The 14,070-nt window shown below is 35.2% G+C and overlaps 2 protein-coding genes across 2 annotated transcripts; one reads left to right on the top strand and one right to left on the bottom strand.

The window, feature by feature from the left end:
- Window positions 1–4,119: 4,119 nt before the first annotated feature.
- On the bottom strand, window positions 4,120–8,700 carry LOC139692914 (ADP-ribosylation factor-like protein 16). The gene is made up of 2 exons (XM_071591233.1): window positions 7,940–8,700; window positions 4,120–5,242 (listed from the first exon to the last, which is right to left on the bottom strand). The coding sequence occupies exons 1-2, from the start codon at window positions 8,252–8,254 to the stop codon at window positions 5,063–5,065; spliced, it is 495 nt and encodes a 164-aa protein (XP_071447334.1). The 5' UTR covers window positions 8,255–8,700; the 3' UTR covers window positions 4,120–5,062.
- A 2,050-nt stretch (window positions 8,701–10,750) lies between these two features.
- On the top strand, window positions 10,751–14,050 carry Arl2 (ADP ribosylation factor-like 2). Its single transcript, XM_071591253.1, has 5 exons — window positions 10,751–10,890; window positions 11,519–11,629; window positions 11,720–11,882; window positions 11,972–12,052; window positions 12,123–14,050. Exons 1-5 carry the CDS (start codon window positions 10,826–10,828, stop codon window positions 12,255–12,257), a joined length of 555 nt encoding a protein of 184 aa, XP_071447354.1. The 5' UTR covers window positions 10,751–10,825; the 3' UTR covers window positions 12,258–14,050.
- The last annotated feature ends 20 nt before the right edge of the window (window positions 14,051–14,070 follow it).

Raw genomic sequence — 14,070 nt, 5'->3', positions numbered from 1 at the left:
CTTTGAAATTGGTTAGGGTGCATAATGAAAGAAATCCTTAGTATCAATAGTTTCGGGAGAAATAGTTTCCTCTCCATTTAAAAATGCATTATGGTTTCGACGGTACATATCTTTGAGGAAAAAATTGCATTTACAGTCTGCTTCTGCAAAGAGAACAGATACGAGTACATAGCACAACGCGAGTCAGCTATACAATATAATTAAAAACATTTTTGGAATCATGTCAGCAATACGAGGAAGACAGACAGGCTACCCAAAGTATTGTTTTTTAATGATCTTTCTGCTTGATCATATGATGTCATAACAAACCTTTTTGCAAAGCATTTCTCATCAGTGTACTTAAAGAATGATAGTACTCCTCTTTACAATTTCCAAACTCACATCTCTATTTCTATCTCATCTATTAACAATCTCAGGAGAAGTCATCAAAACTAAACTATGCCAACTTGACCTGTAAAAGGGTTGTGGTCCTGATGAACTCGCGGCCCTACTTCTGAGTATGTCTTGTGCCATTACTTTATCCTTTGTATATACTGTTTAATAAAGCCCTGACCTCCAAAATTTTTCCTTCCGCACTTAAATCCACATATACCTATAGTACCAATACAAAAGCAGAGTAACAGAAATAATGTAACTAACTATCATCCGATTGCCAAGCTCTCAATAATAGCAAAAATCTTAGAATCATTGGTTGTAGATTAGCTAACTCCTATCTTTTATAGTATCACTATCCCTGAGCAGCATGGTTTCCCTAAGGGAAAGATCAACACTCACTAATCTTTTAGTTTTTCAAAAGTATCTTATAGAAGGTATGGAAAAAAGCTTAGAAATAGATGCCATATATACTGACTTCAATCAAGTTTTTGATTCTGTCAGTCATGAGCTTCTTCTTAGAAAGTTGGACACTTTGACAATGAGTGGTACCTTACATGACTAGAGGGAAAGTTATTTGACCAACAGAAAAGTTGTAAAAATTAACGCATCTAAAAGTAAATGTTTCTAACCATCATCAGGTGTCCACCCAAGGATCCCATCTGGGTCCACTATTTATTTAACTTATTTATAAATGATATTATAGTGGCGTTAGACCCAATTCCTTCTCTTTTGTCTTCTGATGACAGAAAAATTTTCTTAACAGCTTAATCAATTGATGATCATCTAACTCTGCAAAACTGCCTTTATAGGCTTAAAAACTGGTGTGAGCAAAACTACCATTCAACTAAAAAAATACTATTCTGTAATATTCAGCCGGAAAAGGTGTCAACAGCATTGTGAATATAGACTAAGCAATTATCCTGTGGCATTTTTAACAAATATAAAAGACCTCGGAATTATATTTGACTCACTGTTTACATTACATCAACATTATAACTATGTTCAAGCTAAAGCATACGAATCGCTTGGATTTATCTTCCAATACAGTTAAAAGTTTGATTCCTTAGAACTTCTAAAGACAATATCTTTCCGAGTACCTTCACATAACACAAGGTATGAAGCACTCTTTGAAATTAGATATCATTTACAAAATTACTATTCCAAAATTGCACTGACTACTCAATTATAAGCCAGATTATGAGACATGCCAACAGTTGTGATTATATTGACCTATTTTCTATCTCACCAGGATCCCTTAAAACAATGTTATTAAAAATATCTGGAGAATTTTAGAGTGCTAATTATTGCTGTGAGGATATCTGTACATGTTAATAAGTTGTTCCTAATGACCATTGGGAAAATTTTCTTAATTGATGCCACAAGGTCTAGTTTATAACAACTACGAACACTTATAATTTTGTACAATCATCTGGCCTGTAACAAATACTGTATTTCTAATACTCTGTTTCCATTTTTTAATTTGGAATATTATTCAATATTGATATTTTGTCTACATTAATTATTCTAACTAGGTAAGTTTGCTTACGTGCACAAGTATACCTTCTGAAAATGTATTTCATGAAATACTAATTACTAGGGTAGAAAAACTAAATGCCCACCCAAACTTCTCTTTATTTCAAAATTATGTGAATGAAGTATGATTTACAGTAGATGAAAGATGTGTAAAAACTTGAGGAAAATGGCTACTGAAAGGTAAATGTGAGAATGTAACCTCTTCAAATTAGAACAATCATTTTTTAATGGGAATGGGTTATAAAGAAACATTTAATTAAAAGAGTAGGCAAGAGGGAGTCTACAAAGAAGGTAAAGACCGTTCCTTAAGCTGGAAAGGTTATGGTGTCTAATAATAATAATGATCTTCATTTACAAATTGTAACAGGGTAAACCCATTAGAATGCATACTATTCATTATTATCTGGCAGTTTGGAAACTCCACTACAGAAAAGGCATTCATGAATAACTTGCAAAAAAGTCTTCTTCCTTTAACCAACTCACTCTCCCGCAGGTGTGAGTAAATTGAGTTATGATTCCAAATCATTCCTAATCCTTCCTATTCTACAGATTTGCCTCCCTTGAACTGAATCCTGTTCTCTTTTATATTATAACTGGTGGAAAGGTGACTGCCTTAAAATGATGATGTGATTAAGGAAACTAATGCTTATTTTGTGGAGTTGGGATAGTTGCATTAATCATAAGTGATCATCAAATTGGTGTTGTGTTACATGAAATGAATAAGCCTGAGATAGTTTTTTTTTACCATTGTTTGTTTTCATGCTTCTTTAACTTCCATTACTAAGGTATGTATGTTAATATGGTTAATCTAATGAACTCTCCACTACTTCATGCAGAAACTTCTAAGATGCAAAGAAAATGACTCACTCTGCTTAACGGTAAATTATGGGGAATTCTCCCTGAAGAGGAATATTTACCTTAAAAATAGAGACTTATTCATATTCATAAGAATGCATTGTACAGTAAAATGTATACTGTGCAATATTGGCACTTTTGCTGGGAAATGAGAATGAAACTTAACAGCAGAAAAATGGATTAATAGGCCATATGCATAAATAATAATAATTAATAGAAAACGCATCATCAGAGGGAGGAACAGCACCATGAGTGTGTCGGAGGGAGAGAGGGAGGGGTGGGGGTCGGCCTTGGAAAACCCCTCCGCATGCCTACAAGAATGGGTGCCCTTCCCCAACGTACCCATGAAATACTTCTTTTTCTAATCTCATATCATGTAGTTATTATATATATGTTCATGCCAGCACACCGTAAAAAATTACATCATTTGGGATATAAACAAGATGTTGAGGAGGTATTTTTTAACAATTTAATTAAGTATGGGAGAGAGAAAAAAAATATTTTGGATCATTTTCAGTGTGATTCCTTTTGTTTCCTAATCCCGGGAGAAATAAACTTTTTCCCCACATTTTCATTACATTGATGTACACCATATACAACTTTCCAAGGAGGTTGTCAATGAAGGAATCTGTGAATTGAAGCCACAATCTTTTTTCTTTCTTTTGCAACTTGGGAAAGTGCATATCTAAGATCTCCTCCCATTTCCCAAATCAGGGTATGCAAATAGTCTTGGAAGAAGGGAATATCCTCCAGGATGCACTGCCCTCCGAACCATTCTGAGTAAGGCAATTGTGTTGTGGGGCTCCATCATTCTCCTCGATGAAGTCCCCCTCTCCCAAGACCCATGAGGTTAAATCCAACGTTTAAACACTCAGGTGTTAATCATTGATAAATTCAAAGAACTGAGGAATATGCCAAGACGGTAACTTTAATGGCGTCATCTGCTAATGTGCATTAAAATTCAACAATTTTTCAGAGTAAAAATCAATTGTCTTGACCAGGATTTGTACCCTAATCCTTTTGTATCTCCGTCTGGGAATTCAGGCATATAGTTACTAGTTTACTAATACTTTTACGAAAGTTTCTTAGCAAGGGCAGGTATTCAGGAAATGACACAAATTTTAGATAGGGTGGTCCAGGGGATCAACAGGAATTCAAAGCCATGTTACCAGTAGCCTGCCTAACTTCCATAGCACTAGACTACCCTGTCAACCTTGAGACTAATTTAAGATAAAAAATTATTCAGTATGTTGGTCAGTAGTTAGTTCAGTAGGAGGAGGCTTAAGCATTTTGTTCACTTGTACGGATATTTGTTTAATGAAAAGCATATTTTACTGGATAAACCACAATATTTATTATCACTATAATTCACAGCAAAACACATATGCAAGCAGAAGAGACACATTCGAAAATTAGCACATAAATTCCATTTCTTATACAGATTTGTTTAACTAAACAAGAAATACAAAAATCCATGCAATGGAGATATTCATGTTCATCACTACATACTGTAGACTGTACAAAGGATATTACCATTGAAAGTCTAGAGTCACACATACATATGTCCAGAATCACAGACAATTATTTCAGGCATTCTTAAGTTAACAGCCACAAAGAACTACAGGGGACTCACTACATTACAATCAACCAAAGATTTACGGATGCACTAATAAATTATCAGTAGGTACATAATATAGAGACCACATCATTAGTTCCATGTACACATCAGAATATGACAAAACTGTATTCTCCCCATATCAATGGTCATCTGTTTCCACTCTGATAATAATATGAAATGAAACTATGCATCATTGAGGGATTAATTTTGGAGATTCATGAATCACAGAAAGATAAAATAAATCCCAGGATTCATCATCAAACTCAAATGAACTTTCTACCAAATGATTCATATTCTTTTCAAGTTGGTGAAAAATGTAAGCAGATTATTTATCATTTCATTTATGCATAGATGGAGTAAAGAAAGTAAACATTCAAAGCCTTAAGGATGTTATAAAGCATTATGTTCACAAGGGATATTATGCCTTCCTCATTCTTACAGTCAACATGCTCATTCCACATAGGGTTCAGTATAGGGGAAGATCATTAATTAGCAGCAAGCACAAAGAATATGCATGTTAAAAACTTTGATTAAACTGAAGTAGATAATGTTGCAATTATGGTTGAAATGGTAATTTAAAATTTTTTATTTCTACATAATCACAAAGGCATTTCATGGACAACCAACTTTTTTATTCATAAAATATAAAACTGGTCATATTATCCACTAAAAAATTAAGAATCATGTCTCCAGCCATTTTCTCAGCTCCTCAATACCCTGCCCTGACATTCCACTGGCTTCAATTACAGAAATATCCCTATGAAATTCTTCTCTTTTCAGACGTGCTAGTTGCATCATTAAGAGGGCTTCGTTTCTCATTTGGCGGTATGACACATCCATTTTTGTTAAAACAAGCAGTATCTGAGGAATACGTAGACAAATCGTTATAAAAGTCACTGCTTTCACATATTAATAATTGAAATTCATAAGAATTTATAAACATTTTCCATTAATTATGGGTGCTCCTGGAGGGAAACATTTGAAAGTGATGGGGGATTGGAATGTGACTGTAGGTAAACAGAGAGATGGAAGTGAGGTAGGAGACTAAGGCAATTATCAGCATCTTTAGGAACAAGGAAGGAGAAAGCAATAGAGTTCTGCAGGAGGCTAGGGTTAATCATCACCAACATTTGGTTAAGATACCACGAAAGACATAGATATACATGGAAAATTCCAGCAGATTCAGGAAGATAGAAGTTAGACTACATTTTGTTTAGGCATAAATTCAGGAACAATGCAATTAATTTGTTGTTTTCCAGGAGCGGATGCAGCCTTGGACGATAAAATTAGATAATTATGAAGTGTAGCATTTGATTCAAAAAGATAAAATGGGGGAAATGGTCCAGGAAATGGAATATTAATAGGATCGACTATCGACAAAGAAAGAGTACCAGCTGGCTGTAATGAAAATCATGAATGAGGAAAGGCAGCTGGGTACCATAGAGTAAAAATGAGAATATATCAAAAAAGGGATATTGAAAGCCTCAAACAAAACCATGGGAACTATAAATAGGAAAAGGACAAGGAACCCATGGATTACATATGAGATTTTTAGAAAGATAGACAAGAGAAGAAAATGGAACAATATACATCCAGTGTTAGGTAAAAAGAGGTATAAATATTTAAGAAAGAAGCTGAAGTGGGTAACAAATAGAGCAAAAGAAGTATGGTTGAAGACTCAGTGTGAGGATATTGAAAGTTTGCAGAGAAAGGGTGGGATTGGTGTGCTATACAGGAGGATTATAATTCTGCCAGGGAGTAGAAACAGAAAATCATTGCAAACAATTTAGGTAAAATACTAGTAGAACCAGAAAAGTTCCAAGAGAGGTGAAAAGAAATGAGAAGAACTGTAAGGTACACCCATTAGGCCAGCCAGATTAGACATGGAAATAAAATAAGACAGAGATAAAATAGCTTAGGTCCAGGCTTGCTCCAGGGTGAGAGGGAAAGGCTACATCATTTGAGGAATACAGAAAAATAAGTTTCATTTTGCATGCAGCTAAAGTGGTTCTCAGGATTATAAACTTAAGGATGTGGAGAGCAGGGAAAATGATTACTTAGGAGATGATCAGTTTGGGTTCAGGAAGGGGAGAGGCGTGCAGGATGCTCTTGCAATAATGAGGGCACTAACAGAGAAGAACATAGGAGAGGGTCAAGATGTATTTATCCACTTCGTAAATTTGAAAAGCTAGATTAAATTGGGTAGAATTAATGAATGTACTGCAGATAATAGGATTAAATTAAAAGTTTAGGTGATTTACCCACAATGTGTATATGTTTTAGACTACTCACACACAAGAGTTTGGCAGATGTTAGATTTGAGATGGGCAGTGTTAGGAAGAAGTGTAAAACATGCCCATGTTAATTGTTGCCCAAGCTTTTCAATGTTTATGTAAAGGAAGTGGCAAATGAGTCATGAGGAGGATTGGGATGGTGCGGTGGCTAACATACTGGCTTCTTACTCTGAGGGACCAGGTTCGAATCCCAGCGGCAGCAGATATTTTTCAGTGGTATCTCGATCCCTACTTGAGATGCTTTGTGGAGGGCACTTTGAGTGAGTATGCCGTAGGCCAGATGGGATGTTAAGCTGACCCCTTGGTGACTTTCATTAAGAGTAGGCTAACGCCAACACCGGGTTTCTCTCCACGCTTTCCTGTCCATCCCTAATGGTGCAAATGACCTTAGCTGTTGGTCGCCTAATACTAATACTACAAGTCATGGGGAGAACTGAAAATAAGAATGAAAACTGGTGGCGAATTGATAATAATCAGTGAGGTTTGTGGGTAATCAAGCTTTAGTAGGTCAGTTAGCCGAGGGATAACAATAACTGCTGAGCACTTTAAAAAGGTCAATGTGAGAGATATCGGATGAGAGTCAATGCAAATAAAACAAAAGTTATTTGGTGTTTAAAAAAGAAGGAAACTAACTTAAACATTAAAATAGAGGACATAAACTAGAGTACGTGGAACATTTACGTATTTTGTAAGTGTTCTGGACCAAAATGGTCAAAGTACTTTGGGCCTATGAAAACGAATTGGTGTGGAGAGAAGGTGGAAAGCTTCTTTCATATGAATGAGGGAGATAATGGCCGGACAAAATACAATAGGTGTGAATTTGATGTTTTTGTAATGTGGGTACAGAGAAGGGTGAAAAAGTTTAGATGGACATAAGGAAAACAAACAAGCAAGTACTACGCATGGTAGGGAAGGAGAGGAGATTATTGGCAGAAATCTAAAGGACAGGAAATATGAATTAAGAGCACTCCAATTGGCGATGTGATGCTGAAGTCTGTGATAGAGAGGAGGGCATTAAACAAGCATGAAGGGGAGTTTGATGACAAACAGGAGTGAATAGGATAGGCATGTTGGACAGGATGAAGGGAGGAAAGAAATATGCACAATTACCGAAAGGTTATATTTTAGTGCCGAGTTTCAGGTTGCGTTTTGTTATGCGACGCAAACAAATGTATTTATGTTCAGCCTTGGTCTATCAAAAACCTAGCTTAATCGGTAAAATACCTCTACCAATACGAATTATTGTAGAAAGATCTAAACCTACCTTCGCTGTAGCAAGAACCGGATCAGCAATTAATTCATAAAAAAGTACCCCAGCGGCAGATATTTGGCATAAATTACTGGCATCAACAACATATATTATTTTTTTAACCCCCGTAAAATAACTTTTCCAGATTGGAGTCATGGCACCACCAATTTCTCGAATTGTTACTTCTTTTAAGTTATCGAGCTGTACTGTGGTAAAATGAGTTCCCACAGTTGGCACTGTACTGGAAGTGGCATCAATTTTTTCATCTTGCTTCAGCTTTTTCAGGAGAAGAGTTTTACCAGACCCTTTAGGCCCAAGGCAGAGAATCATGATTAAATTATTAACTTTACTAAACTTGGTACACGACTCGGTCTAGGCCGGTAACTTTAGATTTTTCAATAACACTAACACACATTTTTCCTCGAAGTTCACGACTGTATCTCTTAAACCAGCATATTAATCTTCCTAAAATCGACACAGTACACTCAGTAGTACTCCCTCTTTGCCTGGTTACGAAAACCCAATGCTTATGCCCAGGTATAGAATTCAGGGCGACAGTCGTCTTTTCAATCAGAATTCACAAAATACTAGACAATATCTCCTTTACTAGAACATTTTTTCCTTTAACATTCCTAAAGTGCACTCAGCATCACTCGCTCTATTTGATTATGAAGGGAAATCGTATGTTCATGTCCTAGCATATGATCCAGAAAACCACTGTTCGTGGCGAGAGTTATCATTTTATTTAGATTTCATGAAGTACTAAACAACCAAGTGACGGGAATAAATCGCATTTCAAATCTCTTTTTCGTAGCACAAAATAACAAGCGAAGATCAAAATTGATATTAAACAACTTGCTTGGGGAACACACGAGTAATTATGTTTTATATCGAAGGTGACGAAGTTGTATTTATAAAATTCTACTAAAAATAATAGCAGATTTTGTTAATGAACGACTCAGTGTGTTTACAGAACATAGCACTCTCTTCAGAATTTTTAAAATGAGGGCGACGACGCTGAATCACCTCTTTCCTAAGTAGCCTGGTGGGACAACATTATTCTGATTCCAAATCGTTCGTGGGGAAAATGGCATCTTAAATCAATCTGTTCTACACTTAATCTATTTAATTTGATTTATATGATCTCGCCTACCGTAGCACGATGGTGCAAATAACTCATTTTCAACATCACTGCTAAGGAGATATCCAATTTATGCAAAAGATTTAATCTGCAATTTAGCCTTAATTCCGCGGGCGACCCTAAACCTAGAGGTAATGGTATTTGCGGTACGTCACTCAGTTAATCATAACAGCGTTGTACAAAAATAGCTCCTCTGCGCTGCACGTGATCCAATTAGGCAATTAATCCAACTTCATTATTTTCACTAGCGGCATATTATAAATGAGGCATAGCTATTGAAAGATGACATTTCTAGTTAACCTTTTCATCACATTTCCCCAACTAATAAATCCTAACTTTTGTTAGCTTGTCTACACATTCCCCGTACACTTGGTGGTGTTACATCAGCCGTTTTCCAATCACTGGGAACCTTGTGATATACTAGCGATTTCTTATATTCAATTTCGGACAAAATATAGGGGAAACTTAGCATTTAATCCCCTATTGTCCCGAATTCCTTAAATAGTTTCTATATTTTAAAACATTTCCGGTTATGCCCGTTACTAACAAATCAAGATGGTATCGCCCCAAGTAGATGAAGCGACAAGTTGATGTAAGGGGTTCAACGTAAAAGAAAGTGATAGAGTATCTCGGGTATCTTTGTCTTTTCCCTTTTTAAAACTATATGCACCACAATCAATAGGCGAGACGTTGATATCTCCGCCGATTATAATGTCTCCATTGTTGTTTCAGGATGAGAAACATTGGATTTTCAGGTCTAGTTCTAGTATTGAATTAACATCATAATCCGGCTGTTTAACCACCGTTCAAATCGTCATCTGGAATAACTTCAACCCTACTAACGCAACAGTGTTAACGACAATGACGACACTGACCCCGATTCTATTTCCTCTGTCATTTCTGTAAACGGAAAAGAATTTTGTGAAAATTTCACTGTTGGCATTTTAAGAAAAAAAATTCCAGAAAATACGACAATGTTCAGTAATTTGTGAATTCTGATTAAAAAGTTGACGCTCGTCACCATCAGTGGGGCCTGGATCTGTTCTATGCCATGAGCAGTGTTTGCGTATGCCGGCCAATATTATTATTTATTACACTTAGTCAATTTTAAAGAATAAATTTTCTAGTTTAGGATACATTGCCTAATATTTGGAAAATATGGCATAAAAGACGAATGACGTCGTGGGTGAAAGTGTTGCTTTCATGATAGTTGGCCCTTAGATCCCGAACTATTTCATGAACATAGGTTTTGTGTATGCAGGCAAATAGAGGGATTACAACTCTACGCAATTTCAGGGACATTAATATTATGATTGTGGATATATAGTCATATACTTTGTGGAACAATATAAGTGTTGGTAATGCTGAAAAATTTTGTTTGTATCAGCTGAGACGGAGTCGTGGACTAGCTCTTTGATGACAAAGTTCAGTTAATTACAGTATTAAGGTTTTATAAAACAGCTATTAATCACATTAATGAGATTCTTCATATTCTAAAATATTACTACCAAATAATTTTAAATGAAAACAACTAATAGGGGTAACCAACCATCAACAGTGTCAAATTAACTTATACTTCGTAATTATGGATACAGTTTTTTCAACTGCACGGAATTCGTGCCGCAAATGATATCGAACTTCCGATGTTTTGGAGAAAAGACGGTCATATAGCACAAATACAATACTTCAAATCAAGTTGACATTTTATTAATTCGACAGATGTGATATTTATTTGATCATTTGGAAGTTATTTACCGACAATGGTTCTCCTTACTATTTTGAAGAAAATGAAAATCAAGGAAAAAGAAATGCGGTTGTTGATGTTGTATCCTTTGATCGTGTAACGGAATATTCGGTGATTAATTATAGTGCAGCACCATTTTTCTTATTTAGCAATTCAAGAACCACTGATCCACGGACTTACTCCGCATTAGGGGCTATAAATCAATTAATATTGGGTCATATTGTCATGTCATTCTTGGTGCATAGTTGGTTACACAGTAGTCTTCTCAATTGATAATTTTAAAAATCTATAATATGATAAATAAGGAAATTTGGATGGAAATACGGGAGTTCGATTGTATGCAGAGCAAAATAACGAGTTTTTTTTATAATAAGTGTGTACGTTGTAAGAATATTTTTATTAGGTCTTGGGAGCGCATGAATGTGTTCGACCAGGGTCCTTCTAGAACGTACTCATCCGTTTGAATATTGGTACTTCACACAAATAATTAGTAAAATATTGGTGATGTACGTTAAGGAGTAGGTTGATCGACTGAAGTCGCTATTATGTTACATGCAATAATCCTTCCTGAATCATGCCTAATGTACTTGCCTATATAATAGCATCGGGATGTATTCTGTCTACTGGGCGAATACTTGTATTTAATGCAATCGTCAACCATTGGTACCACCAATCAGAGATCAGCGTTGCCTTAACCATCATCTCATAGAGGTCTAGATAATGCTGGAAAAACCACTACCTTGAAAAGATTCAATGGGGAGGAAATTGATATGATATCACCAACACTCGGATTCAATATAAAGACAATTGAACATTTAGGGTAACCACCTTAGTTTTACTTTTGCTATTTATGAATAGGTTCCTAATGTATTCTTAGATCACCATATCGGGTTCTATTTTCATTCCTAAGGTACAAGCTAAATGTTTGGGATGTTGGAGGCCAGAAGTCACTCCGTTCTTATTGGAGAAATTATTATGAATGCACAGATGGATTAGTTTGGGTAGTAGATTCAGCCGATAAACGACGTTTAGAAGACTGTCGAATTGAGCTTCATAAACTACTTGAGGAAGAGGTTAAGCTCGAATGTGTTGATGAAGTACAAAAAAACGTTTCTTCTTCTAATTCTTGTGACAAAGGATGATTTTTTTCTATTCATTTCAGAGATTAGCGGGCGCCTCTCTCTTAGTCCTTGCCAATAAACAGGATTTACCCGGTGCTCTCTCTTCTGAAGAAATAAAAGAGGTATGCATTTCCAATCTTTCAGTCCTGTCAACTTCTCAACCTCCTAAATAATTTTGTTGGTATATTCTAGGTTTTGGAGTTGGACTTAATAAAAACGCATCATTGGCACATCGTCCGCTGCAGTGCTGTTACAGGAGAGAACTTACTTATTGGAATGAATTGGCTTGTTGGAGATATTGCAGCTAGGATATTCACTTTGGACTGATTAATTTATTATTCGACCCTTTGGCGTATAATGATTTAAAATTTAAATTGCCAAGGCTTTGCACATCTCCAGCTTCATGGATAACTTACCAAGTTATTGTGTTGCCAATGCTCTTCATCAATGGTTTACATTTGGTATTAAATTATTTTTTTGCGTGGAATGACATTGGTTTTTCCTGATACCGCCTGTATTCTACACTTGATTACCATATTGTTATTTTTATTGTGTAATTTAAATAGAGGTATACTGTTGATTGATTCCTGAGAAATATTGTCCATCATTAAACTTTTAAAAGCAACTTTTATCCTACCTTAATTCCTCCTTTCAGCTCATACATATTTAACAACAAATGCAATTCAAAATACACAATTTTTCTGAATTTAAACAAATATTCTTCTTTCTGTTACCAGCTCCAACATTAGGCTACCTATCCTTACCTCTTCTATCAATATAGTTTTATTTGAATTTTTCCAATGATATCCCTACTCTGCTGAATTCTTCATACCACTTTTCTTTTTCACCTTTTAATTTTTTCCAAGCCCATATTTCACAAACCTTTTAACTCTGCTCATTTACATTCCTCTGATTACCATATTATTGACCAAAACAGTGACACTCCAAATAAAAGTCTTAACCAATTATTTCTTCACTTATTTACTGAATGATTGAACAGTTAACAATTGCTTTTCCATTGGATATTATAGTCTGAAAATTTTTATTATGTCCACTGTTAAAGTTGAAGTCATGTCATTTTGGGAAAATTTAAATATTTTATGTGGTGGAACATATGCACTTGAATTCTAATAGCGCTTGGCCTGGTACATTTATGTTTTTGTGCAGAATTGTTGCATCTCTCCCTGCATCCCTCCATTTTTTTTAAATGCCTATCTTCAAAGGTTTGTAGATAATGAGCGATGTAACTTCAACTGGGCACTCCTCACATTGAAAGTGATTGCTAGATTGTTGCATTTTGCCCAGTAAATTTCTGTTTTAACTCCTGGTAATAATCATTTTCCCTAGAACTGATAAAATAAGCATCCCTTTACCTTTTTAACAACTTTTTCGGGGATAAGTTTTTTATTTTGTAGAAAAAGACTATGCTTAGAACTAATGGATTTAAGGGTAGGTTGAGAGCAAAGTCTTGCACATATGTACATTCTACTTGTGTGGGGGATCTATTCATTTTCCCTTCAGCAAGAGAATAAATTCGGGAATTGTTGGGTCTTGCTGTTAGTATCTGAAAATTTGCTGAAGGATGGCAAGTTGAAGCATGGTTGATTCAACAAGTTGACTTTATAAGTAAGTGTTGACTTACTCTGTTTGCCAAGTGTGAAATAACAAGTTTTTCGCCATAGAAATAAGTTTGTGAACTGCTAAATATTTTTCACAGTTCCAAACTCAATGATTTTCTTCTGATTGTCGTCGCATGTGTCATTAATCCTGAATATTTTATTTAACAAGTCTACAGCTATTCTGAAGACTGAGGAAACTTGTTGTTTTCTATCGTTTTTATTTTTTGTTGAAATGTAAGCACAAGGAATATAATAATGATATGGATATAGCATACATGTTCATAATATTTTATTATTGCTCTAAAATTTTTTCTCTGTAATAAAGTTTTCTTAGTTTATCATCTTTGAAAGCTGTTCCTTAGCCTATCAAAATGATTTACAAAAAGCTGTTTTTTTATGTTAGGGCTGCTTAAATTTTCAATGGCTGTGCAATTTTAAAATACTGTATTTGTGGCAACAAACCAAAATATTAATTGTACTTTCCCAAGTTTTTTTTGTAATTTAAACAATGAATAAAAAAA

The sequence above is a fragment of the Hetaerina americana genome, unplaced genomic scaffold (genome assembly GCF_022747635.1).
Source record: "Hetaerina americana unplaced genomic scaffold, ioHetAmer1.1.p SCAF_44, whole genome shotgun sequence".
In the NCBI taxonomy this organism is placed as follows: Eukaryota; Metazoa; Arthropoda; class Insecta; order Odonata; family Calopterygidae; genus Hetaerina; species Hetaerina americana.
Note: the sequence above shows the minus strand (reverse complement) of the source record. Positions and strands in the feature narration are given on the sequence as shown.

Bases quoted from the DNA above. Each gene is read 5' to 3' on its own strand.
- LOC139692914 (XM_071591233.1), bottom strand. From the start codon at position 8,254: ATGATTCTCTGCCTTGGGCCTAAAGGGTCTGGTAAAACTCTTCTCCTG. The intron at 5,243-7,939 runs GTAGGTTTAGAT...CGTATTCCTCAG, and splicing joins CGGTTCTTGCTACAGCGAAG to ATACTGCTTGTTTTAACAAA.
- Arl2 (XM_071591253.1), top strand. From the start codon at position 10,826: ATGGTTCTCCTTACTATTTTGAAGAAAATGAAAATCAAGGAAAAAGAA. The intron at 11,883-11,971 runs GTTAAGCTCGAA...TATTCATTTCAG, and splicing joins ATAAACTACTTGAGGAAGAG to AGATTAGCGGGCGCCTCTCT. The intron at 12,053-12,122 runs GTATGCATTTCC...GGTATATTCTAG, and splicing joins CTTCTGAAGAAATAAAAGAG to GTTTTGGAGTTGGACTTAAT.